Consider the following 27,212-nt stretch of genomic DNA (forward strand, 5'->3'; position numbering starts at 1 on the left):
CTAATAAAATAGCTCAGGTGCTCAATGTGCCTGCTGCCGAGAGCACCAGGTATCATCTCCAGGTCATAGATCCAAACCCTAGAACTTTGGTCTGTAGGTTCATTCATTTAATATTGTGTTCCAGATGGAACCCACAGGTAACTGTTTCCAGTCCACATCAGAGGGTTATGCAGCCTCCACAAAGACCTGGGACTATTGTGCATGGAAACGTTTACGCGCATACAGCGCTAACCGAAGCTTTCATTCTTTTGAGGGTAAGAAGCGGAGTACTATTGAATTAGGTAGTAAACAATACTACAGTAATAAATGCTTACTATTAAACGCAAAAAAGAAGCTGTATCTGTGCATGGGAAATATTAGTATAATTAATAACCTAGCACTACAGTGTAGTTATGTTAGGGTGTTAACTGAGTGTCTTCAGGTCAGTGCTTGCACAGAGGGCTCAAGGGCATCGGTTTAGGATCGATTTATATACCTACCGCAAAGTGCAAGCGAGTGCTTCACCCACCACTAATAACCAGCATTGAAAATGCAATAGGTCTCGCCTTTTATTAAGTTAAAGCCATTTGCTTTGTTATACAATACCATTAGCAAAGAAAATGGCTTTAACTTAGTCAAAGGCGAGACCTATTGCATTTTCAATGCTTGTTATATATATAGATCGGTGCCTCACGTCCAGAGCGGATGCCAGTTGAGGTGAGGTGCGCACCCGCACAAAGCCGGGTAAGTGCTATAATTGATTTTAATTTGTGTTTTTGCAGTACACTTAATGGTGCTTTGATACAGTTTGAGTATCATATTTTGAATTATTCAACCCAATGCTATAATGACTATAAGTGAATGTATCTAGAAATACAGACCAGGTTTCACGCAAGTCTTTTCATTTTTTCCATTAGGTAGTTTTCCAGTTCTACTGTCTGTACTGTTCCATTTTTGGATTTACAGAAGTGATCACGTTGTATTAATACCAACCGTATTTTGTTTTGTTTTATCTCGCACTTAAGCACTAAACTCTTTGCAGTAGCTAAAAACTCAGAGGTCCTGACGAAAGCCGGATTCTAATATCCAAGGGCTGAAACATGTAGACCTATCCATCCTACAGTTATTTGTTCAAACTGTAGACACACTGTTTTTATTTTTTACACCAAGACAGCACTGAATAAAATTGTTTTGTGTCTTGATAGCCAATTTTAAATCACCTTTTCACACACTTTCACTAGCACTGCAACCATCACCCTATAAACAGTTATTTTGCTCTATCATAGGTGAGAAGCATTTTCACCAGTCTCTTTTGAACCAGAACTCTCAATTTCTATATGAGAGTTAGCTTCACTGAGAGTGCCCCAGATGATGAAGCAAGCCACCTTTGGTGGGTGATGGGATCTCATCCTTTTCTCAAAGACTCCACATCCTGTTTAGTCTTTGTTTATTTCGGTTGTATATAATTCTAGACCTGCAGTTTTCTTGTATTTTGTCCTCTGTGCATATGCCATCTCAAACCGGTTCAGGGGCTACCTGCCCCTGTTCTGGCGCGAAACTGGACAAAGGGAAGTGGGTGTAGCCACCCCCTACCCTGACCCTCCCAGAGGAGGGGTCATAGAGCTAGTCCCTCCCTTCCTTTTAGTATAAGTTAGGGAAACCTTGCCATTGCAAATGAGATATCCCTGGACGACGCTCTACAAGAAGAATCCTGGCCCTTCGACGTTCCACTACCTTTGGAAGATAGAAGAATCTCCCTTGGAGTCAAGGAGTGACTCCCCTGCTTGGCAGGCACCAAAAACTCTAATCAACGGTCGCAAACTTCTTGACGGCCATTGTGAGTCCCCAGCAAAGCTGAGGCGAGTGGACCCCACGAGTGACGAGGAACAGCAATACCCGGGTACCGTGCACTATTGCCAAGTGTAACCCTTTCCTGAGTGACTGTGAGCTCCTGTGAAGTGAATCCTCATGAGGCGTCTTTGCGATCCCTTGCCCATTGGCCCCTGAAGACTTTCTTATCAAACCAAAGGTCTCCCCTGGTTGCTCCAGGGCTGCCCTCACTTACCCTCGCTGAGTGAGTCCCTTAGACCTTGCTGGTCTGCACCGCTGACTTTCTTCAGTTTCCATGAGACTTGCTGTTGCCAAGGCTTGTTGGCTCCAATCCGGTTGCCGACACCTCAGTAAGCTGCAGACATCGTGGGACAGTCTGAATCCAGCTCCTGGTCATCCTCGATGCCTCCTGGACCTCGTGGCTGAAGAGTCAAAACACCCAACTTCCGTGGGCATCCATCTTCCTGGCCCCGTGTCACTGGCAAGTGACTGTGAACACTGTCCCTTCTGCTTTCAGGTCATCTTCATCTTGAATCCAGCCTTGGATTCCACCGGACACTTCTCCAGTCTTCGCAAGCAGCAAATCTTCGGCTTCCATAGAAAACGACGACGTGACCCGACACCAAAAGACACCTATGCACCCGGCTTCCCTGGGTGAGGTAGCTCGTGCACTCCGGTGCCCTAGTGTGTGTTGGCCCTCGAATTACTTACCTTGTAAGTGGCTTGCTTGTAGACTTCCTCAAAGTACCCTAAAACTTTAAAAATCCAACAACGACTTGCTCCTTTGAAATCAATAGGGAACCCGCGGCTGTGTTCTCACACTGCACGCGTCTCCAGTGGGTCTTTTACTTACCTGCCTTGGGTGGATTAGTGAAGCCCCGGCGATTCTACAGGCCCTAGGCCTTGTCCCTCTGCAAGTCGACATTCCTAAACCTCTTTTTTAGTATACGGTCTAGTACGCCCCTAGGGCCCCAGCCATATTTGTGCTTAACTTATTGTGAAACATTGATATTTGTGCATGTCCTTGACTTCTAATCTCATAAAGAGATTAGTAGAGAGTGTCTAGTAATAAATACATATATATTTGATATATATACCTGTGTGGTGTCCTTTCATTTGGTAATTCAAGAGATTAGAAGGTAAAACAAGCTGCTTTACATTACTCTGAGACTTAGCTTGAAGGCTGCTCTCCACAGCTACCACTAGGATAGCTTTCTTTAAAAGGTTGTCTTAAACCTATCTACCATAAGAGTCAAATTGGACTGGTGCAAGGTGGCCACTATAACTAGTGACCAGGTTTACTCCAGGGTCACTCACTGGCAGTGGTAAGGCTAAGGACGCTTTACTCTAGGGTCGCATACCGGCAGCCTGCACCCAGTGGGTTTTACTCCAGGGATCACTCACCGGCAGTCTCCATCCACTGGACAGTAGTAAGGCTGAGGATACTTTACCCCAGGGCTCAATTACCGACAGCCTCCACCCAGTGGGCAGTGGTAAGGCTAAGGATGCTTTACTCTGGGGTCACTCACCGGCAGCCTCCACCCAGTGGGCAGTGGTAAGGCTAAGGACGCTTTACTCCAGGGTCACTCACCGGCAGCCCACACCCAGTGAGCTTTACTCCAGGGATCTCTCACCGGCAGCCTCCACCCTGTGGGCTTTACTCTAGGGCTCACTCACGGGCAGCCTCCATTCAGTGAGCTTTACATCAGGGATCACTCACCAGCAGCCTCCACCCAGTGGGCAGTGGTAAGGCTGAGGAGGCTGAGGACACTTTACTCCAGCGCTCACTCACCGGCAGCCTCCACCCAGTGGGCAATGGTAAGGTTTTGACACTTTACTCTAGGGTCACTCACCAGCAGCCTCCACCCAGTAGGCAGAGGTAAGGCTAAGGACGCTTAACTCTAGGGTCACTTACCGGCAGCCTGCACCCAGTGGGCAGTGGTAAGGCTAAGGAGACTTTACTCCAGGGCTCACTCACCGGCAGCCTCCACTCAGTGTGCAGTTGTAAGGCTAAGGACACTTTCCTCTAGGGTCACTCACCGCCACTCTCCACCCAGTGGGCAGGGGTAAGGCTAAGGAAACTTTACACCAGGGCTCATTTACCGGCAGCTTCCACCCAGGGGACAGTGGTAAGGCTGAGGACGCTTTACTCCAGCGTCACTCACCGGAAGCCTTGACCCAGTGGGCAGTGATAAGGCTGAGGACATTTTACTCTAGCACTCACTCACCGGCAGCCTCCACCCAGTGGGCTTTACTCCAGCACTCACTCACCGGCAGCCTCCACCCAGTAAGCAGTGGGATGGATTAGGACACTTTAATCCAGCGCCCACTCACCGGCAGCCTCCACCCAGTGGGCAGTGGTAAGGCTAAGGACACTTTACTTTAGGGTCACTCGCCGGCAGCCTCCACCCAGTAGGCAGTGGTAAGACTAAGGATGCTTTACTCTATGGTCACTCACCGGCAGCCTCCAACCAGTGGGCAGTGGTAATGCTGAGGACACTTTACTCCTGCACTCACTCACCAGCAGCCTCCACCCAGTGGGCTTTACTCCAGCGCTCACTCACCTGCAGCCCCCACCCAGTGGGCTTTACTCCAGCGCTCACTCACTGGCAGCCTCCACCCAGTGGGCTTTACTCCAGAGATCACTCACCGGCAGCCTCCACCCAGTGGGCAGTGGTGAGGCTGAGGACGCTTTACTCCAGTGATCACTCACCGGCAGCCTCCACCCAGTGGGCAGTGACAAGGCTAAGGATGCGTTACTCTAGGGTCACTCTCCGGCAGCCTCTACCCAGTGGGCAGTGGTAAGGCTACGGACACTTTACTTTAGGGTCACACATCGGCAGCCTCTACCAAATGGGCAGTGGTAAGGCTAAGGACACTTTACTCCAGGGCTCACTCACTGGAGGCCTCCACCCAGTGGGCAGTGGTAAGGCTAAGGACACTTTGATCTAGGGTCACTCACCGGCATCCTCCACCCAGTGGACAGAGGTAAGGCTGAGGACACTTTACTCCACTCACTGGCAGCCTCCACCCAGTGGGCTTTACTCCAGTGCTCACTCACCGGCAGCCTCCACCCAGTGGACAGTGGTAAGGCTAAGGATGCTTTACTCTGGGGTCACTCACCGGCAGCCTCCACCCAGTGGGCAGTGGTAAGGCTAAGGACACTTTACTCTAGGGTCACTCACCGGCAGCCTCCACCCAGTGAGCTTTACTCCAGGGATCTCTCACCGGCAGCCTCCACCCTGTGGACAGTGGTAAGGCTAAGGATGCTTTACTCTGGGGTCACTCACCGGCAGCCTCCACCCAGTGGGCAGTGGTAAGGCTAAGGACACTTTACTCTAGGGTCACTCACCGGCAGCCTCCACCCAGTGAGCTTTACTCCAGGGATCTCTCACCGGCAGCCTCCACCCTGTGGGCTTTACTCTAGGGCTCACTCACCAGCAGCCTCCATTCAGTGGGCTTTACATCAGGGATCACTCACCAGCAGCCTCCACCCAGTGGGCAGTGGTAAGGCTGAGGAGGCTGAGGACACTTTACTCCAGCACTCACTCACCGGCAGCCTCCACCCAGTGGGCAGTGGTAAGGTTTTGACACTTTACTCTAGGGTCACTCACCAGCAGCCTCCACCCAGTAGGCAGAGGTAAGGCTAAGGACGCTTAACTCTAGGGTCACTTACCGGCAGCCTGCACCCAGTGGGCAGTGGTAAGGCTAAGGACAATTTACTCGAGGGCGCACTCACCGGCAGCCTCCACCCAGTGGGCAGTGGTAAGGTTAGGGAGACTTTACTCCAGGGCTCACTCACCGGCAGCCTCCACTCAGTGTGCAGTTGTAAGGCTAAGGACACTTTCCTCTAGGGTCACTCACCGCCAGCCTCCACCCAGTGGGCAGGGGTAAGGCTAAGGAAACTTTACACCAGGGCTCATTTACCGGCAGCCTCCACCCAGGGGACAGTGGTAAGGCTGAGGACACTTTACTCCAGCACTCACTCACCGGCAGCCTCCACCCAGTAAGCAGTGGGATGGCTTAGGACACTTTACTTCAGCGCCCACTCACCGGCAGCCTCCACCCAGTGGGCAGTGGTAAGGCTAAGGACACTTTACTCTAGGGTCACTCGCCGGCAGTCTCCACCCAGTAGGCAGTGGTAAGACTAAGGATGCTTTACTCTAGGGTCACTCACCGGCAGCCTCCAACCAGTGGGCAGTGGTAACGCTGAGGACACTTTACTCCTGCACTCACTCACCGGCAGCCTCCACCCAGTGGGCTTTACTCCAGCGCTCACTCACCTGCAGCCTCCACCCAGTGGGCTTTACTCCAGCGCTCACTCACTGGCAGCCTCCACCCAGTGGGCAGTGGTGAGGCTGAGGACGCTTTACTCCAGTGATCACTCACTGCCAGCCTCCACCCAGTGGGCAGTGACAAGGCTAAGGATGCGTTACTCTAGGGTCACTCTCCGGCAGCCTCTACCCAGTGGGCAGTGGTAAGGCTACGGACACTTTACTTTAGGGTCACACATCGGCAGCCTTTACCAAATGGGCAATGGTAAGGCTAAGGACACTTTACTCCAGGGCTCACTCACCGGAGGCCTCCACCCAGTGGGCAGTGGTAAGGCTAAGGACACTTTACTCTAGATTCACTCACCGGCATCCTCCACCCAGAGGACAGAGGTAAGGCTGAGGACACTTTACTCCACTCACTGGCAGCCTCCACCCAGTGGGCTTTACTCCAGTGCTCACTCACCGGCAGCCTACACCCAGTGGGCAGTGGGAAGACTTAGGATGCTTTACTCCAACACTCACTTGCCGGCAGCCTCCACCCAGTGGGCAGTGGTAAGGCTCAGGGCGCATTACTCTCAGGTTACTCACCGCAGCCTCCACTCAGTGCGCAGTGGTAAGGCTGAGGACACTTTACTCCACTGCTCACTCACCGGCAGCCTCCACCCAGTGGGCTTTACTCCAGCGCTCACTCACCGGCAGCCTCCACCCAGTGGGCAGTGGTAAGGCTAAGGATGCTTTATTCTAGGGTCACTCACTGGCAGCCTCCACCCAGTGGGCAGGGGTAAGGCTAAGGACCCTTTACTCCAGCGCGCACTCACTGGCAGCCTCCACCCAGTTGGCAGTGGTAAGGCTAAGGACGCTTTACACCAGGGCTCATTTACCGGCAGCTTCCACCCAGGGGACAGTGGTAAGGCTGAGGACGCTTTACTCCAGCGTCACTCACCGGAAGCCTTGACCCAGTGGGCAGTGATAAGGCTGAGGACATTTTACTCTAGCACTCACTCACCGGCAGCCTCCACCCAGTGGGCTTTACTCCAGCACTCACTCACCGGCAGCCTCCACCCAGTAAGCAGTGGGATGGATTAGGACACTTTAATCCAGCGCCCACTCACCGGCAGCCTCCACCCAGTGGGCAGTGGTAAGGCTAAGGACACTTTACTTTAGGGTCACTCGCCGGCAGCCTCCACCCAGTAGGCAGTGGTAAGACTAAGGATGCTTTACTCTATGGTCACTCACCGGCAGCCTCCAACCAGTGGGCAGTGGTAATGCTGAGGACACTTTACTCCTGCACTCACTCACCAGCAGCCTCCACCCAGTGGGCTTTACTCCAGCGCTCACTCACCTGCAGCCCCCACCCAGTGGGCTTTACTCCAGCGCTCACTCACTGGCAGCCTCCACCCAGTGGGCTTTACTCCAGAGATCACTCACCGGCAGCCTCCACCCAGTGGGCAGTGGTGAGGCTGAGGACGCTTTACTCCAGTGATCACTCACCGGCAGCCTCCACCCAGTGGGCAGTGACAAGGCTAAGGATGCGTTACTCTAGGGTCACTCTCCGGCAGCCTCTACCCAGTGGGCAGTGGTAAGGCTACGGACACTTTACTTTAGGGTCACACATCGGCAGCCTCTACCAAATGGGCAGTGGTAAGGCTAAGGACACTTTACTCCAGGGCTCACTCACTGGAGGCCTCCACCCAGTGGGCAGTGGTAAGGCTAAGGACACTTTGATCTAGGGTCACTCACCGGCATCCTCCACCCAGTGGACAGAGGTAAGGCTGAGGACACTTTACTCCACTCACTGGCAGCCTCCACCCAGTGGGCTTTACTCCAGTGCTCACTCACCGGCAGCCTCCACCCAGTGGACAGTGGTAAGGCTAAGGATGCTTTACTCTGGGGTCACTCACCGGCAGCCTCCACCCAGTGGGCAGTGGTAAGGCTAAGGACACTTTACTCTAGGGTCACTCACCGGCAGCCTCCACCCAGTGAGCTTTACTCCAGGGATCTCTCACCGGCAGCCTCCACCCTGTGGACAGTGGTAAGGCTAAGGATGCTTTACTCTGGGGTCACTCACCGGCAGCCTCCACCCAGTGGGCAGTGGTAAGGCTAAGGACACTTTACTCTAGGGTCACTCACCGGCAGCCTCCACCCAGTGAGCTTTACTCCAGGGATCTCTCACCGGCAGCCTCCACCCTGTGGGCTTTACTCTAGGGCTCACTCACCAGCAGCCTCCATTCAGTGGGCTTTACATCAGGGATCACTCACCAGCAGCCTCCACCCAGTGGGCAGTGGTAAGGCTGAGGAGGCTGAGGACACTTTACTCCAGCACTCACTCACCGGCAGCCTCCACCCAGTGGGCAGTGGTAAGGTTTTGACACTTTACTCTAGGGTCACTCACCAGCAGCCTCCACCCAGTAGGCAGAGGTAAGGCTAAGGACGCTTAACTCTAGGGTCACTTACCGGCAGCCTGCACCCAGTGGGCAGTGGTAAGGCTAAGGACAATTTACTCGAGGGCGCACTCACCGGCAGCCTCCACCCAGTGGGCAGTGGTAAGGTTAGGGAGACTTTACTCCAGGGCTCACTCACCGGCAGCCTCCACTCAGTGTGCAGTTGTAAGGCTAAGGACACTTTCCTCTAGGGTCACTCACCGCCAGCCTCCACCCAGTGGGCAGGGGTAAGGCTAAGGAAACTTTACACCAGGGCTCATTTACCGGCAGCCTCCACCCAGGGGACAGTGGTAAGGCTGAGGACACTTTACTCCAGCACTCACTCACCGGCAGCCTCCACCCAGTAAGCAGTGGGATGGCTTAGGACACTTTACTTCAGCGCCCACTCACCGGCAGCCTCCACCCAGTGGGCAGTGGTAAGGCTAAGGACACTTTACTCTAGGGTCACTCGCCGGCAGTCTCCACCCAGTAGGCAGTGGTAAGACTAAGGATGCTTTACTCTAGGGTCACTCACCGGCAGCCTCCAACCAGTGGGCAGTGGTAACGCTGAGGACACTTTACTCCTGCACTCACTCACCGGCAGCCTCCACCCAGTGGGCTTTACTCCAGCGCTCACTCACCTGCAGCCTCCACCCAGTGGGCTTTACTCCAGCGCTCACTCACTGGCAGCCTCCACCCAGTGGGCAGTGGTGAGGCTGAGGACGCTTTACTCCAGTGATCACTCACTGCCAGCCTCCACCCAGTGGGCAGTGACAAGGCTAAGGATGCGTTACTCTAGGGTCACTCTCCGGCAGCCTCTACCCAGTGGGCAGTGGTAAGGCTACGGACACTTTACTTTAGGGTCACACATCGGCAGCCTTTACCAAATGGGCAATGGTAAGGCTAAGGACACTTTACTCCAGGGCTCACTCACCGGAGGCCTCCACCCAGTGGGCAGTGGTAAGGCTAAGGACACTTTACTCTAGATTCACTCACCGGCATCCTCCACCCAGAGGACAGAGGTAAGGCTGAGGACACTTTACTCCACTCACTGGCAGCCTCCACCCAGTGGGCTTTACTCCAGTGCTCACTCACCGGCAGCCTACACCCAGTGGGCAGTGGGAAGACTTAGGATGCTTTACTCCAACACTCACTTGCCGGCAGCCTCCACCCAGTGGGCAGTGGTAAGGCTCAGGGCGCATTACTCTCAGGTTACTCACCGCAGCCTCCACTCAGTGCGCAGTGGTAAGGCTGAGGACACTTTACTCCACTGCTCACTCACCGGCAGCCTCCACCCAGTGGGCTTTACTCCAGCGCTCACTCACCGGCAGCCTCCACCCAGTGGGCAGTGGTAAGGCTAAGGATGCTTTATTCTAGGGTCACTCACTGGCAGCCTCCACCCAGTGGGCAGGGGTAAGGCTAAGGACCCTTTACTCCAGCGCGCACTCACTGGCAGCCTCCACCCAGTTGGCAGTGGTAAGGCTAAGGACGCTTTACTCCAGCGCTCACTCACCGGCAGCCTCCACCCAGTGGGCAGTGGTAAGGCTAAGGATGCTTTATTCTAGGGTCACTCACCGGCTGTTGTAGCTCACAGGAGAGCACTGACAGTCCGAGGCACACGGGAGAGAAAGAACTACAAATCCCGGTGCGCATTGCGTGATGACGCTCCAACGTCATCACGCACGTAGCGAAGAAGCAGAAAAGGGAACTTCCGGCATCGAGCGGGTGCCGGTTATTTTGGTTCCAGTTCCAGAGAGGACGTGTTCGAGAGAGGACGATTGGCGTACTGGTAGGGGTGCTCGGCACCACTTTGCTTTTGCGCTGATTGTGTTACCTATTAACGAACAGTATTGTTTCCGGTCCTTGCGAGTGCAAGTTGAGACTTTACCGCTACGGTTCCGTTGGACGCCTGCCTTGGCATTGCGGAACCGCTGTGGCGGTGTAAACTTTGATCATGGTCATGTTCTATTGTACGTAGTGACTCGCAGGATCCGAGTCGCTTATTGCTCAAGCAACAGCGAGAACCTTTCCAGGGGAAACGTGCAAGGCACGCCCGCTGGATTTTCGGAGGAAGTGCCTCCCCGAGAAAGCTGAAGGGATTTTGTCTTTGGCTAGCGCCTCCCAGGAGAATGGGACTAGCGCTCTGAGTGCGTGCAGAAACGGTGGGAATAGCAACAGGCAGCATTATGGTCTGACGCTTAGCTGCACCTCAATTGTTTCTTTATCTTATAAACAGGGGCGGAGAGGAGACTTCTGGCATACGTCCATCCCCTCCCCCTGTGATACCCGAGGTTCCAGATTTGTGGTATGTCAGTTTGTTCTGGGAGCGAACCAGAGGGCCGTGGCTTGGAGGGGGGGTAATCGCAGGCTAATCCGTGTCCCTTTCTCTAGGTTCTGAACAGTCTGATCCTCGGCTCTTCGGGTCCGCCAGGCAAGAGTGCCCTCTTTAATTTACAGGTACACCAGGGGAAAATAGGGATCACCTGGAATAGTGGGGGTTTTGGGGTTGTCCTAACCAAAACGCTTGTGCTTTCTCTTTCAGATCTCCCTCCCCGCAGTTCCCTTCCTTTCCTTCCCTCGCCTGATCACCCTTCTGTGTCTGTGATATATACATCAGACCAAGGGGCTATCGGGAGGTGGACCCCTTACAGCATCGTGCGACCCTGAGGATGTTGGACTGCGACAAAATAACCGGCCCACGAATAGTAGTCCTCCCAGTCGCACGGTGGGATGGCCACCTTAGAGGACGTGTTGGCTTCTTTGGCCCTAGTACAGGCCGAGGTAGTCGCCTCGAGAACAGAAACTGCCACACTACAGGCGCAGGTTAACCGCTTGGAGCGTAATCCTTTTGACGCGGGCCCCCCCCGCTCATCTCCAGCCGCCCCTGTGGTAGTTGAGATCCCCACGCCTGTTCCACTAGCCACCCCCGAAAGGTATAGTGGGGACAGCGGGAAATTACCGGTCTTTCTCACTCAGGTGATGCTGCATTTCACTTGCAAGGCCAGAGCCTTCAACACTAACCATTCGAAAGTCGCCTTCTTGTTGTCTTATTTGTCCGGAGACGCTGCACAATGGGCTGTTCCCTTGGTGAGAAGAGACGACCAGCTTTTATATGACTGGAATGCCTTCTTGTTTGAATTCGAGAAAACCTTTAATCGACGAGCGGCCACGCTCTCGGCCGATAGAGATCTCCTGGAGTTGCGACAGGGCAATAGGGATGTCATCTCCTATCTCAACGACTTTCGGAGACTGATCACAGAAACTGAGTGGCCGGAAGAGAAACATGCAGTCATCTTTCACCAGGGGTTGAGTGAGAACATGAAGGATGTGTTGGCGCAGATCGACCCACAACCCACCTCCTGTGAAGCCCTCATTAATTTAGTCCTAAGATTGGATCATCGCATGAGCGAAAGAAAAGGGGAAAACAGAAGGAGGGAGAAACCCGTGCAGATTGCAGAATACTCCAGATCAACAAACTCTGCGATGCCGAACAAAACAGAGCCCATGGAAATAGGCGCGGTGCGATCTCCACTCTCAGCGGAAGAAAGAGACTACCGGAGGAAGAGAGGGCTGTGCCTGTACTGTGGGCGAAAAGGACACTTCATACAGGAGTGTGGCCTAAGGCCTAAGGTCTCCCGACCAGAACAAAAGGCCGCTGTCACCCGATCACAAGGCTTCCCTGCGGGAAACGACTTGGCTTAAAGGTAGAAGAAGGGAGTCCTTTGAGCGTCATGCATATCCCTTCTTTGGACGACGAACAATCACACAACAAACACCACCTCTTCGTCCAAGTGCACCTCCTGGTGGACGACGAGTGGATCCCGGTTAAGGCACTGGTGGATTCAGGGGCCACGGGGTGTTTTATGGACCAAGCCCAGGTAGGAAGGCTTGGAATCACTTTGCAGGAGAAAAACACGCCTGAGATGGTTTTCGCAGTGGACGGGAAGATGTTGGATTCCGGTCCAGTAAGATACCATACGGGACCTTTAGCGATGAGACAGGGGACTGCGCATCAGGAACTTCTTTCCTTCAACGTCATACCCGCACCCCATTACGGATTAATTCTAGGATTGCCGTGGCTATGTCTTCACAACCCGATCATCAACTGGCAGGAGAAGACCTTGTTATATTCCTCAGCCTATTGCTTATCCAATTGCTACGTCTCGTCTTCGAATCCAGCCACCTCCTTGGCTATCGGTTATCAAGTGGCCACTGCAGTGGAACATGCTGTTACCTTGCCACAGGCATACAAGGAATACGAGGACGTCTTTAATGAAGACAAGGCCGAGGTCTTACCGCCGCATCGATCATACGATTGTCAAATCGATTTACTTCCCGGAGCAGTGATTCCCGCTGGACGGGTCTATGCCCTGACGGAGCCCGAACATAAACATCTCAAGGAGTACCTGGAAAAATACTTGAGCTTGGGCTTTATACGCGTGTCAAAATCTCCCGCGGCGTCACCTCTTTTCTTTATCCCTAAGGCAAACGGCGAACTGCGCGCGTGCGTGGACTACCGGGCATTAAACGCCGTAACAGTGAAGAACCGGTACCCCCTTCCCTTAATCAATGTTCTGCTGGAGCAGGTAAAGGAGGCGGTGATATACACGCGCCTTGACCTAAAAGGGGCTTATCATCTGGTCCGTATGAGGAGAGGAGACGAGTGGAAGACAGCATTTAAAACACGCTTCGGTCTCTATGAATACTTAGTGATGCCGTTTGGGCTGTGCAACGCCCCCGCGGCCTTTCAGTTCTTCTTGAACGATGTTCTACGGGAATACCTGGACCATTTCGTCATCTGCTACATAGACGATATATTGATTTACTCTACGAATACGCAAGATCATACACAACACGTCAAGACCATTCTCCAGGCCCTGAGACGACATCACCTATTCTGCAAAATCAGCAAGTGCGAATTTGGGGTAACAACGGTGGAGTTCCTAGGTGTAAACCTCACCCCCTGGGGCCAGGAAATGTCGGAAAGGAAGGTGCTGGCGGTAAGAGAATGGCCAATCCCCCGGAACCTTAGGGATGTGCAATGTTTCCTGGGGTTTGCTAACTTTTATCGCCGGTTTATTGATCACTTCTCGGACTTGGCAACCCCTCTTACCTTGCTCCTGCGTAAACAGGCGACGTTTCAGTGGACTGCCAATGCTCAAAAAGGGTTTGAAGAGCTAAAGGAAGCCTTTGCGACAGCCCCTGTGTTGGCTCATGCTCATCCAGAATACCCATTCATAGTGGAGGCAGACGCGTCCGATACAGCGGTGGGAGCCGTCTTGTCACAAAGACATTGCGAAACAGGACGATTACATCCGGTGGCTTACATGTCCCGCAAATTGAACCCCGCTGAATGCAACTACAACATTGCTGAAAAGGAGTTGCTAGCCATCAAAAACGCCTTCAGTGAATGGAGGCATCACTTGATGGGGGCCAGACACGTGGTTACAGTTTACACCGACCACAGGAATTTACAGTTTATGACGGCTGCCAGACATCTCACCCCCCGTCAACTGAGATGGACCCTCTTTTTTGCAGGGTACAATTTTGTTGTCACTTACAGACCCGGAAAGGATAACAGGAAGGCAGACGCGTTAACCCGACAAGCATCCCAGGACAGCACCGTAGCGGGTACAACAGGGCCCATCATTAGCCCCGATCATGTAATAGGGGCTACGTGCACGGATCCGTTCTTACGGAGTGTAGCATTGAACTGTAGAACAACTAAATGGAAGACCTGGCTGCACGCCAATCCAGAGTGGAAACGGGTACAGGGACTCCCGCTACGAGGAAAGCAATTGCTCCTTCCCATCAGATCATTACGGCTGCAAGCGTTCAAATGGTGCCATCACCTGCCCTGCGCGGGACACAATGGCCGGGACAAAACCCTTGACAGGATCCTACGACAGTTCTGGTGGCCGTCGGTAAGGAAAGACGTGTCCACATGGGTCCAGGAATGTGGGGTATGCAATCAAATGAAGGCAACCCATACCAAACAAGCTGGCTTACTGCAACCACTCCCCACGCCTGACCTCCCTTGGGAGAACATCTCAGTAGACTTTATAGTGGGCATGCCTCGAGATAAAGGATACACCGTGATCACGGTGGTGGTGGATTACTTAACTAAAATGGCGCACTTCGTCGCTTGTAAGACGCTGCCCACGTCAGGTCAGTTGGCACACTTGCTCCTGGAGAACGTGGTTCGCTTACACGGATTGCCAAGGAAGATTGTCTCAGATAGAGGCGGGCAGTTCACGGCCCATTTCTGGAAGGCCTGGTGTTCAGCCTTGGGAATCGAATCCAACGTATCCACCAGCTTCCACCCGCAGACGGATGGACAAACAGAGCGGGTTAACCAAACCCTCAAGCAGTACCTGAGGTGTTACTCCAACGCTTCGGATAACGAGTGGGTGGATTTCCTATGGTTAGCGGAGGTGGCATATAACAGCGCTACGCACACGTCCACCAAACTTACGCCTTATTTTTGCTCTTATGGGTTTCATCCTTGGTTTTCCCCCTTCCTGAACCCAGCACACGTTGCAAAGGTACCTGAGGCGCAGAGTAGGATAGACCGCATACAGACAAATCTCCGAATAGCAAAGAGCAATCTAAGGGCCGCAAAACACAGCTACAAGTCATTCGCAGACAAGCACAGGAGGTCAGGGCCTAGGTATAAGGTGGGGGACTATGTGTGGCTGTCCATAAAGTACATACGTTTCAAACGTTTCAGCATTTTCAATCCCAAGTTCATAGGTCCCTATCGAGTGCTTAAACTGGTGAACCCGGTGGTGGTGAAGCTATCTTTACCCTCTACGCTACGCATACATCCTGCATTCCATGTCTCCCTGGTGAAACCTGCTCTTGTGGGGCCCACTCGTAAACCAGCCCCAGAGGTAATGCAGGGCGAAGCAGAGTATGAAGTGCGAAAGGTGCTTGACTCCAAGATATACCGCAACAGGCTATGGTATCTTCTGGCTTGGGAGGGATACGGTGAGGAAGAAAACTCTTGGGAACCTGCATCCCAGATCCACGCACCTAGGCTTGTCGCCCTGTTCCACAAAAAACATCCCAAAAAGCCTTGTTTGTGTCAGTGCTCTTCGGGGGAGGGATGTACTGTTGTAGCTCACAGGAGAGCACTGACAGTCCGAGGCACACGGGAGAGAAAGAACTACAAATCCCGGTGCGCATTGCGTGATGACGCTCCAACGTCATCACGCACGTAGCGAAGAAGCAGAAAAGGGAACTTCCGGCATCGAGCGGGTGCCGGTTATTTTGGTTCCAGTTCCAGAGAGGACGTGTTCGAGAGAGGACGATTGGCGTACTGGTAGGGGTGCTCGGCACCACTTTGCTTTTGCGCTGATTGTGTTACCTATTAACGAACAGTATTGTTTCCGGTCCTTGCGAGTGCAAGTTGAGACTTTACCGCTACGGTTCCGTTGGACGCCTGCCTTGGCATTGCGGAACCGCTGTGGCGGTGTAAACTTTGATCATGGTCATGTTCTGTTGTACGTAGTGACTCGCAGGATCCGAGTCGCTTATTGCTCAAGCAACAGCGAGAACCTTTCCAGGGGAAACGTGCAAGGCACGCCCGCTGGATTTTCGGAGGAAGTGCCTCCCCGAGAAAGCTGAAGGGATTTTGTCTTTGGCTAGCGCCTCCCAGGAGAATGGGACTAGCGCTCTGAGTGCGTGCAGAAACGGTGGGAATAGCAACAGGCAGCATTATGGTCTGACGCTTAGCTGCACCTCAATTGTTTCTTTATCTTATAAACAGGGGCGGAGAGGAGACTTCTGGCATACGTCCATCCCCTCCCCCTGTGATACCCGAGGTTCCAGATTTGTGGTATGTCAGTTTGTTCTGGGAGCGAACCAGAGGGCCGTGGCTTGGAGGGGGGGTAATCGCAGGCTAATCCGTGTCCCTTTCTCTAGGTTCTGAACAGTCTGATCCTCGGCTCTTCGGGTCCGCCAGGCAAGAGTGCCCTCTTTAATTTACAGGTACACCAGGGGAAAATAGGGATCACCTGGAATAGTGGGGGTTTTGGGGTTGTCCTAACCAAAACGCTTGTGCTTTCTCTTTCAGATCTCCCTCCCCGCAGTTCCCTTCCTTTCCTTCCCTCGCCTGATCACCCTTCTGTGTCTGTGATATATACATCAGACCAAGGGGCTATCGGGAGGTGGACCCCTTACAGCATCGTGCGACCCTGAGGACGTTGGACTGCGACACCGGCAGCCTCCACCCAGTGGTACACAATGAAAGGTCACAGTGGAATTGATTTGCAAAATGTAAGAGAATACATATGTCGGCAATGTATATAAATTTAGGACAACACCCAATAGATGCGATGAATGACTGTAATTTAATCAGTTACACAAGTTTTTGGTCAAAAGATCAACAGTTCAACGAACATATGTCAACATCATCATTTTAGTTAAAACAGGTGCAGGTAAGGTGACAAGTGCAAGAGTTGGGATCAGTGCAAGTGATGTGCAAGGGGAAGGTAGTGCATATAGATACATCCACAATACATTTAGGGACCTATCCTGCCGGTTTAGTGGCATAAACAATCAATGTAACAACATAAACAGAGAAAGCAGTTGTAGAATCAGTGTCAATCCGGTTTGTTGATGGAGGGAAAAAGAGAAAGTCGATGTTTCGACCCCTGTTTGGAACAACAAAGTGAATGTCTTAGATGCGGGGTCTTCATCAGGACCAAGGGATGAAGGGGGGGGGGGGGTTACTAGCGCACCAGCATCAGCAGGAAGACTTCGAGCTGGAAAATGAGAAAATGGGCCACCATGGCTCCAATTTAGGGGGTGGGTCAAGCACCTTAGAAGATGATTGGCTAAGGGCGTCTGATCATTCAGAAGGGAGGACAATGGTTCAAACGTAACCAAGGCTCCAGGGCAGCGTCGAAGCATCTGACAGCTAACGTTAGCTTTCATTGTGTACCACTATATTTACCTGAGTCCAGTGGTCTTTCGGGTTACCCCATTGACACATAACTCCACCCAGTGGGCAGTGGTAAGGCTAAGGACACTTTACTCCAGCGCTCACTCGACGGCAGCATTCATCCAGAGGACAGTGGTTAGGCTGAGGCCACTTTCCTCCAGCACTCACTCACCGGCAGCCTCCACCCAGTGGGCTTTACTCCAGCGCTCACTCACTGGCAGCCTTCACCCAAAGGGCTTTACTCCAGGGATCACTCACCGGCAGCCTTCACACAGTGGGCAGAGGTAAGGCTGAGGACACTTTACTCCAGGGATCACTCACCGGCAGCCTCCACCCAGTGGGCAGTGGTAAGGCTGAGGACACTTTACTCCAGTGCTTATTCACCGTCAGCCTCCACCCAGTGGGCAGTGCTAAGGCTGAGGACACTTTACTCCAGGGCTCACTCACCGGCAGCCTCCACCCAGTGGGCCGTGGTAAGGCTGAGGATGCTTTACCCCAGGGTCAGTCACCGGCAGCCTCAACCCAGTGGACAGAGGTAAGGCTGAGGACGCTTTACCCCAGGGTCACTCACCAGCAGCCTTCCCCCAGTGGGCAGTGGTAAGGCTAAGGACACTTTACTCCAGGGCTCACTCACCGGCAGCCTCCACCCAGTGGGCAATGGTAAGGCTGAGGATGCTTTACCCCAGGGTCACTCACCTACAGCCTCCACCCAGTGGACAGAGGTAAGGCTGAAAACGCTTTACCCCAGGGTCACTCACCGGCAGCCTCCACCCAATGGGCAGTGGTAAGGCTAATGTCACTTTACTCCAGTGCTTACTCACCGGCAGCCTCAACCCAGTGGGCAGTGGTAAGGCTGAGGACGCTGTTCCCCCAGGGTCACTCACCGGCTGCCTCCACCCAGTGGACAGAGGTAAGGCTGAGAACGCTTTACCCCAGGGTCACTCACCGGCAGCCTCCACCCAATGGGCAGTGGTAAGGCTAATGTCACTTTACTCCAGTGCTTACTCACCGGCAGCCTCCACCCAGTAGGCAGCGGTAAGGCTGAGGACACTTTACTCCAGTGCTTACTCATCAGCAGCCTCCACCCAGTGGGCAGTGGTAAGGCTGAGGACATTTTACTCCAGGGCTCACTCACCGGCTGCCTCCACCCAGTGGAAAGAGGTAAGGCTGAGGAGCTTGACCCCAGGGTCACTCACCGGCAGCCTCCACCCAGTAGGCAGCGGTAAAACGAAGGACGCTTTACTCCAAAGTCACTCACCGGCAGCTTTGAGGTCCTGCTGGCATTAGAGGGGGCGTAGAGATTGAGGTATAGACAGTCTTCAGAAACAGGCGCAGCTGGAATCTTGGTTTTAAATAATTCTTCTACTATCTTATCCGCCGTCCTCGTCTGTGGGCATCTATGGAAAGAACACATCGACACATCATCCAGGCAGGACTGCGTCAGTCACAGCAGAAGGGTGACCTTTGAACTCTGGCCCATCACTCTGATATGGGGGTTTCTCTCTACTGCATGAATTATGAGGACTTTTTATTATTTAATTTGTCATTTTCCATCCCAACAAATACTTTGCGTACACAAGAACACCTCCTGTCATTTTAGCTGATTGCATTTAGAAATGTCCTATTTACAAACCTCTTCCGGCCCTGAGGCCGATGCTAAGCAGGGGATCCCATGCTGGAGGTAATCCTGTAAATATGATGAGCCAGATGTATGACCATTTTTTGCGGTCGCCAGCAGGAAATTGGCACGTTTGCAACCACAAAATAGGTCTGCCCTAGGCACAAAACATATTTTGCGGGTCGGTAACCTATTACCGACCCGCAAAAAAAGGTTTGAGACTCGCTATTAGGAAGGGGTGTACCAAGGGAGTCCCTTCCTAATAGCGAGTTTCACTTCAATGTACGTGTTTTGTGACCACACTCGCAGTTTACCACCTACTTCAACTAGGCGGTAAGCCACACGCAAACTGGAAGGGGAATCCTTCACCTTTGTGACTGGCAGCACAAATCTTTTTTTATCTTTTTATTAAGTTCTTTTTATTGTTAAACCAAAGCACTGTCACAGTTATACTGAAACAGAGATTAAAAAGCATGGCAATTACTGACACGTTATATACAATTCCACAGTAACTGGCAATGCATATTTCACAGTTCACACTAGACCATTAAGTTGTTAGGTTCTCTATGGGTGGCTCTGTCTGTAACATGGGTGGCTCATATATGGAACCTCTATAGTCATTCCATTTCCCCCATATTTGTATCCATTTTCTAGGACATCCTCTTGTGACACACACTGTTTTTTTCTCGAAACATGGACCAGTCCATGTCTCTTTCCCATTCCCTCAGCGTCGGGGCTGTGTGGGCTCCCTTCCTATGTTCCTTTTAGCCACCATCAAGCCTAGTGCCACCCAGGTTTTTTTTTCATTGCTCAAGTCTGTCGGTTCCCATATATTTAGGAGGCATCGCTTGGCCACCACTGTGATCGTCTGCCCCAGAACTTCCCCCATACATGAGGTGACTGCAATCCAATAATGCGCTATTTGAGGGCATTCCCAATGATTATGAAACAAGCATTTACAATGCAATGGTCTCGGCATTGGTAAAGTTAGAGCTATTGGCATTGCTCATGACATTATTTTTGTTTATGTTTTTGTTTTTAAAACATTTAACCCCTTCGCTGCTGCGGACATTCCGCTGCAGCGCTGGGGGGGGCAGGGGGGCAGCGCGGCGGGCCTGTGCTCATGACGGAGCCGCTCCGTCATGAGCCACAGTTGAGCTGTGCTCATGACGGAACGGTTCCGTCATGACTCCGCCCATTTGCGTTGTCGCCCCGCACAGGCGGGGAAACAGCGCCGCGCAGGCGGAGCGGCCGCCGGCAGGATTGTCATGACGGAACCGTTCCGTCATGAGCACACGACAACCGTGGCTCATGACGGAACGGTTCCGTCATGAGCAGGGAAGGGGTTAAAGAAACGGCATTGTTATTTACAATGTCAATAGCTTAATCTCTCTCAAATGGTGCGTTCCAGTAAATGCAGCCTGCTACACTCTATTAACAATTACATTGAGCCTCCACCGCAAAGATCACACCCTGAGCAGGTCACCTCTTCAGCTTTACGAATACATATTGGCCTATGTGTTCCGCTGCCAATAACTGTACTAAGCGCAGGGCTTTAAGTGGGCCAGGTCCTGCCGGTGGTCAGCACAAGTAGTTTTAAACAGTAGATGCTGAGGCAAGGCTATCGGGCTCTCCATGTTTGCCCTCACCATCAGGGTGAAACAAAATCATAACTCTGCAGCAGGAACATCCCTCACTGTCTGTGATGTAACATCAAAGAGACTTGTTATAGTTCTTCCACAGCCTCATCCTTTCAGAACTGAAGCATTTTCAACATTATATACAACGAAGCCATAGTTGTTCCTTATTTATCTTATGCAACTAACAACCATTGACAAAGGCAATAGTCATGGCTTGTTGTAGGTGTAAGTTACATGTTGTATTATATATCTAGATACAATTAAAAAAGAGACAAAATACAAGTCGGGAAGCACACTATGCTAAGCACAGATTTTTTTCACTTAAATGTTTTAAGCCACGCCCTTAATTAAATCGACCAGGCCTCTCTGAAAGACCCCTGTACATGTGCATGCCTCCTGCTTTTATGAAAACTGAATACCACCGCTACGCCGAAAAGCATGAGGAATTAAGAGTGCGTTATTATTAATGACAGACTCTAGCTGTAAGTCCAGCACAAGAAGTGTGCATTGTACTGTAGTGTATTTTCAAAAGACATCACACGTCTTCATTCCAGGTCTATGCAAGTTTCTTCTTGACAACCAGAAATTACCGGTGATTAAAAAAAGCAAAGAAGGTATCAGAAATATGCCGGAAATAAACTGTCTAATTAATATAAAGTGCACTGGTTGCCATGGAAACACAGCTCCACAGGTCCATGGTGTGTCACTGGTGTATTGTTAATAGTGAGAGAAGAGACGGGCGTTAGGGTTCTCCCAAGCCCTACAGCGCTGTGAGGCGATACTAATGGGAATGCAGCGCTATCTAAAAATGGTAAGGTAGCATGGCATTCAACTTATTTGCTGAAATGTAGACTGTATCAGGCAGGCAACTAGAGCCAAATTTCGGGGGGGGGGGCTGAAAAAGATTTCGGGGGGGGGAGGGGGCTAAGTCTTCCAGCCATAGGCAGAATGGCTGTAAGAAGGGGTGAAAACACAACAAAAGGCTCATTAACGAGTAAATGGTCTTTTAAAGACCCGTGAAGTAATCGGGTCTGGCTGCAATTAGATGGACGCCAGCCCGCGAGGCTGTCTCAGCCGGGCTGACACACATAACGCGGGGTGGGGGGGGGCTGAAGCCCGGTGAGCCCAATGGGTGTAGCGCGCCTGGCTGCTCATTTTGTAATGTGGTGTGCTGGTGTTTGCAGCGGTGTGGCCTGGCCTGAGCACCCTTGTAGCCGGTGTGACATGCCGGAGCGTGGGCTGAGAGTTGGGCCACGTATGGTAATTCCACCCCTCTCTTGAGAAGCATTCCTTCTAAACTGCTCGCCCTTCGCGCGCCTTTAGTCGCCGGGTACTCATATTTCATGCTTTTACTCTTTCGAGGCAGGCAGGCTTCCAGCGCCCGACTTTCACGGCCAGCTGTGCTGCTGTCTCCCTCCAGTTGTAATAAAAGTGCACAGCATGGGCAGCCGCTGTACTGGCTGAGAGTTTTGAGTTGTACCGAGCTTCAATATATCCCTCCCGTGTATGTTTAAAAAGCTTTTATGTACTTATTCTGTGGGTTCTGAAACATGAGGCGGAGTGAGACAATTTGCAGGCACGGTTTGTGCCGCTGTTTTTCCCCCTTTGTCAATTCAGGCAGATTTGAGACTTCAGGAAATGTGTGGCGAGATCCCCTCTGAAGGAAGTGACATGTCAGGAGGGCCACTTTGGCAGCGAACATTTAGAGAAGAAACCAGAGGTGGGGCTGTTGGCGTGGCCTGCCCACCCCCAATCGAAGTAGCAGCATTGTTGTTAGAACTTTGTTTGAGGTGGGGACGAAGACACAGAGGGCTCCCTATTTTAGGTCGAGGACTACCGGTCTGCCGAAAGGCAGAACCGGAAGTCGGAGATTTAATGACTTGGAGAAGAGGGGCTTGAACCCGCCCCTCTTCTCCCCTGTTCTCCATTGGCTGGCCTCGTAAATGCTGGCCAGCCACTGGAGAAGAGGTCAGTCATTCCAAACAGGCCCCGTCCTTTTCGGATCGGGGGGCATGTTTTTTGCGAGAAGTCTCAGGGAGGAGACAACAGCAAAACACGCCCCCGAATCCGAAAAGGACGCATTTCTGCTCTGCCTCGGACTCACCAGCCACCACTCAAGTGAGCTCGTCCTGTCTTAGAAACGAGCCTCCGTCCCACACGTCATCGGTGCGGCCGCCTGGGAGCAGGGAAGATAGCTGTGAGTTTAATGAGACCAATTTAGATAAGGTCTTTTCACTCCTCAGAATGCTCGGCCTCAGGCGTCTCTCTGGCAGCCTCGCGTGTCAGGAAGAGTCACTCAGCTGCAGCCGGGGAAGTTTGAGTGAACTATTTACATCCCGACTGCTTTGAAGAGACCGACCTGCAAACGAGACCTTTTCGTCTCAAAGATAGAATATCGCACCCCCTTCCTGCAGACATCGCCCGACCCCCAGCCCATGTCACCTGAGAGCCCGCAGGCACCGCAGCTGACAGGACGTGCAACCTATCTACTGGCCTCAGGAGGATGAAAGGCTTAGTGTATGCAGACTGGGCCTCGAACCTCCATCGAAGGACACTAGTGGCTCCCTGAATCCTCTCCCCTTCGGGTCAGAGCCACCACAGCCTCGCCCCCCACCACCACCCCCAAGCGACCGTCCGCTCCCCAGCCACCCACGCAAACCCCCTCCTACCTCCATCCCCCCCCCCCCCATCATCATCCCTCCTCAGACAAGCCCTCCCGTGCGCCACCCTAGGCCCCGTGGCCTCGTAGCCACTGGCGACGAGCTGTACACAGATAATTTGCATCGGATGGATGCAAGGCCGGGGAAGAAATACTGGTCCTGCACCCGCCATTCCCATCCGAGGAACCAGCGGGTCCCCGAATCCACTCCGCATGCAAAGCAAAGCTAGCCCGGCCTTCAACCCGAGGGCGGAGCACCGACAACCCTGCCCCCATTGTCCCACCGGCCTATCGCCCAATTGTGCCAGCCACTAGGCGACGACTCCCCTCCCCCCCCCCCCACTCGATGGCACTGCATCCTCGCTCCCTCTTGCACCCCATCGCGCTGTGCCACGGGTATCCCGGTGTCAAAGACGCAGCAAAACAACAGCTTGGGCAACAAAAAACGTTATTCCTTGCACCAGTTGAATTACGGCGGCACCCTACTTGCAACCTGTTGGACCTGGCCTCGTGGCGTGGTCCTTAACCCCCTGGATTGTGGCCGTTCCCCGCCCCGGCCGTCACGGGCCACCCGTCTGGACTGCACCAAGGCCCTTCACCCGGAGCTGCACGTGGTCGCATACTCCTCGTGGCTCCGCCATCTTGTTGGCATCCACGTCACACCGTGCCCCAGCCGGCGCGACCCCGCTCAACCCAGCCTCGACCCCAGCGAAGCCCCGACATCGAGGCACCACGAACTGGCCAGGGGGTGCCGCAGGAACCATTCATCGCCCCCGGCGGAGGACAGTATCGATGGGACCCCCAACTGTCCTCCCCTCTCGAGGTGTGATCGCCCTGCAAACTCCCATGGGCCTGGCGCCTCTCCTGCTGGGCGTCTGGCCACCTCCACCCGGCCACTCCGCCCCCTCGGGCGCATAGGTCCGGACATCAAAGGGCTCCAGACCTATATCTGGGGCGACCCCACCACAGCTCGGCAGTTGTATCCCGGAGTCGAGAGCCCTGCTGATCGAATCGCGGCTGACCCTACGGAGACGAACTCTTGCCGGAACCATCACGAGCCCTGCTGACTGCGTCGCGGCTCCCTCCTGTGAACCCTTTTCTGAACCACCTGGAACATCGGAGCCCTGCAGACGCTGTCGCGGCCCAACCTCGCTGGAACCTTCCTCGGAGCCCTGCTGACGACGTCGCGGCTCGAGCTGAGCAGAAACCATCTTGAGAGCCCTGCTGATTGAATCGCGGCTCTCCACGAACTGTACGCCAGAGCCCTGCTGACGCCGTCGCGGCTCGACCCCTCCGAGATCGGAGGTCCTCCAGCGTGAGGATAAGAACTGGGCCCCAGGTACCCTCGTACCACATTCCGGCCAAAGACTGTCCCGCTACCCCTACCCTTCCAAAGAGACATTGAGACTTTTGGTGGATCCCTCGATCCCTTCGTGTAAATATTGAACTCGTAACCTTTTATTGATGATAAAGAATTGCTTGTCTTGAGACAACCTCCTTGAGTCCGGTGTGGTGGTGTTACTGTGCTAGTGCGGGATAGGAGAAGGATCTCTCAGGAGACTTCTCGGCAGCGCTCGGCTACTTCGTGCAGTGAGAGGGCCCCCCCCTTGGTGGTCTCACCGACTCCTCGGGGTCCGCCTTCCAACATTTGGTGGCCAGCGACGGGATCCGAGCCGAACGCAGTACGTACCAGCCAGTACCCACTAGCTACCCATCCAAACGAATAGCATCATGAGCAGCCAGGAAAACAACGCGACAATGGAGTTCCAGCCCGAACGGCTGGAAGAATATACGCACAAAGAATTAAAACAGTTCTGCAGAGACAAAGGCATTGCAACCACCAGCCTCGGTACCAAGGAAGAGATGCAGAAAGCTCTGAGGGCATGGTTGGAGGCTGGGGCAGGCCCCTCCCAGGAAGAAGGGCCCTTGCCCCTGACGGAGACCACAGCAACCGCACTGACCCCGGCAACCGGAGGAAGAAAGAGCCTAGAAACCGGCCTCTCCGAGGAAGAAATACGAGAGCGGGAAAAGGTCCGGAGCCACGAACTAGAGCTCGCCCGACTGCGGCTGGACGGCGAACTCCAGCTGGCAGAAAAGAAACTGGCCCTCGAGCAGCTACGCCTTCAAGAAGAAATAGAAGAGAAGAGACGACACCGGGAGTTGGAGGAAAAAAAACTAACTCTTGAGCACGAGCGCAGTCTCAAGGAGCTCGAGATCAAGGCCAAGAACGGAGGGACCAACACCCCCAGTACTAGAGACACTCTACCGCCCCCCGAGGCCAAGGTGCATATCCCGAAGGAGGTCGTCAAGGAGTATTACAAGAATGACGATATCCAACAATGGTTCAAGGCCTACGAGGTGGCCATGACCTCCCATCGGGTGCCCCGAAAAGACTGGGGCGCAGGCCTGTGGGGGCGATTCCTGAGTGAAGGGCGGGACACGCTGCTCCAGCTACCGGAGGAGGTGATGACCTCCTACGATCACATGAAGGAGGCCCTGCTCACCCGCTACGGGCTAACAGCGGAGATGTACCGCCAGCGGTTCCGAGACTGCAAGAAAATCCCGGGTACCACATGGGTGGAATATGTGGACTTTTTCAGTCGGGCCCTAGAAGGGTGGATCAAAGGCAGCAAAGTAACCACCTACGGACAACTGGTCGACCTCATCGTCTGGGAACATCTTTCCAACAATTGCTTCGTGGAACTGAGACAGCACCTCCTCGACAGCAAAATGACCGACCCGCGAAAACTTGCCGTCGAGGCCGATCGATGGGTCAACTCCCGGGTCCCCCGGAGCTCAATGGGGGAGTACCAGAGGAACCCCAACGGACCCCCACGCCAGCGCGGTGGGGGGGGAGGGCCGAACAGGAACCGAGACCCTCCCGCTGGGGCCCCCAGGAGCCCCCCTCGAGGGCCACCGCAGCCACATCTCTCCCCGAGCCTAGCGCGAAGGGTGGGCCCGGCCCGACCCGGACCACGGCCACCAGTGACCTGCTATGGCTGCCAACAAACCGGACACTTTGCCAGCGACCCGGCCTGCCCCCTGAACCGAAGAAACGGGGCCGGCGGGCCCCCGCCCCGGCAGCTGACAGCCGCCGCCTTGGGGGGAGAGGAGGAAGAAGAGGCCCTCGACCGAGAAAACACTGAGTGGGAGCCGGCAGCCATGTCCCTGGTCTGCCTGGGTAGCCGAGAGATGGTACCCTGCACCCCCATCCCAACCAACACCCAGAAGTACCGGCAGCAGGTCACGGTCAACGGACAACGGGCCGAAGCCCTTCGCGACACCGGCGCCAGTATCACCGCTGTCCGCTGCCACCTGGTGACCTCTGAACAGATTCTACCGAATGTGCTGTGCCCTGTGCGGACGGCCGACAACAGTGAAAGCCTATGCCAGATGGCCCTGGTCCCCTTCGAGTGGGGAGGGGTGACGGGCCTGCTGAAGGTGACGGTGCGCGACGACGCCCCGGTCGACTGCCTCCTGGGGAACGACTTGGAGAGTTCCCCCTGGGCTCAAGTAGAACGACGAGAGCACCTCCGAATGTTGGGACTGGCTGATTGGGCCTGCGCCATCACCCGGTCCATGACCGCCCTCCTCGACCTCCGGGACTGCCCGACCCGAGGGGCTCACACCCCCTCCCGCCAGCAGCGAGGAGGAGGCGGACACCGACCCCGGGCCCAGCGAATCCTCCCCCGAAGAGATGGCTTCTCCGAGCGCCCTACCAGAACTGACGCAATGGCAACATGAAGGGGGCCCCACCCGAGAGCAGTTCCAGCAAGAGCAACAGTCCTGTCCCTCTCTCGAAGGGGTCCGACAGCAGGCGACCGCGCAAGCCAACGGTGACCAGA

The 27,212-nt window shown here is 53.8% G+C and overlaps 1 protein-coding gene across 1 annotated transcript in view; it reads right to left on the reverse strand.

Moving 5' to 3' along the window:
• LOC146788702 (fatty acyl-CoA hydrolase precursor, medium chain-like) overlaps positions 1–27,212 on the reverse strand; it is a 652,575-nt gene that overhangs the window by 619,676 nt on the left and 5,687 nt on the right. Inside the window, exon 3 of the mRNA XM_085630085.1 lies at positions 18,709–18,847. Within this exon, the coding sequence (XP_085486211.1) occupies positions 18,709–18,847 (139 nt within the window). The remainder of the gene's footprint in view (positions 1–18,708; positions 18,848–27,212) is intronic.

The sequence above is a fragment of the Triturus cristatus genome, chromosome 10 (assembly GCF_964204655.1).
Source record: "Triturus cristatus chromosome 10, aTriCri1.1, whole genome shotgun sequence".
Lineage (NCBI taxonomy): Eukaryota > Metazoa > Chordata > Amphibia > Caudata > Salamandridae > Triturus > Triturus cristatus.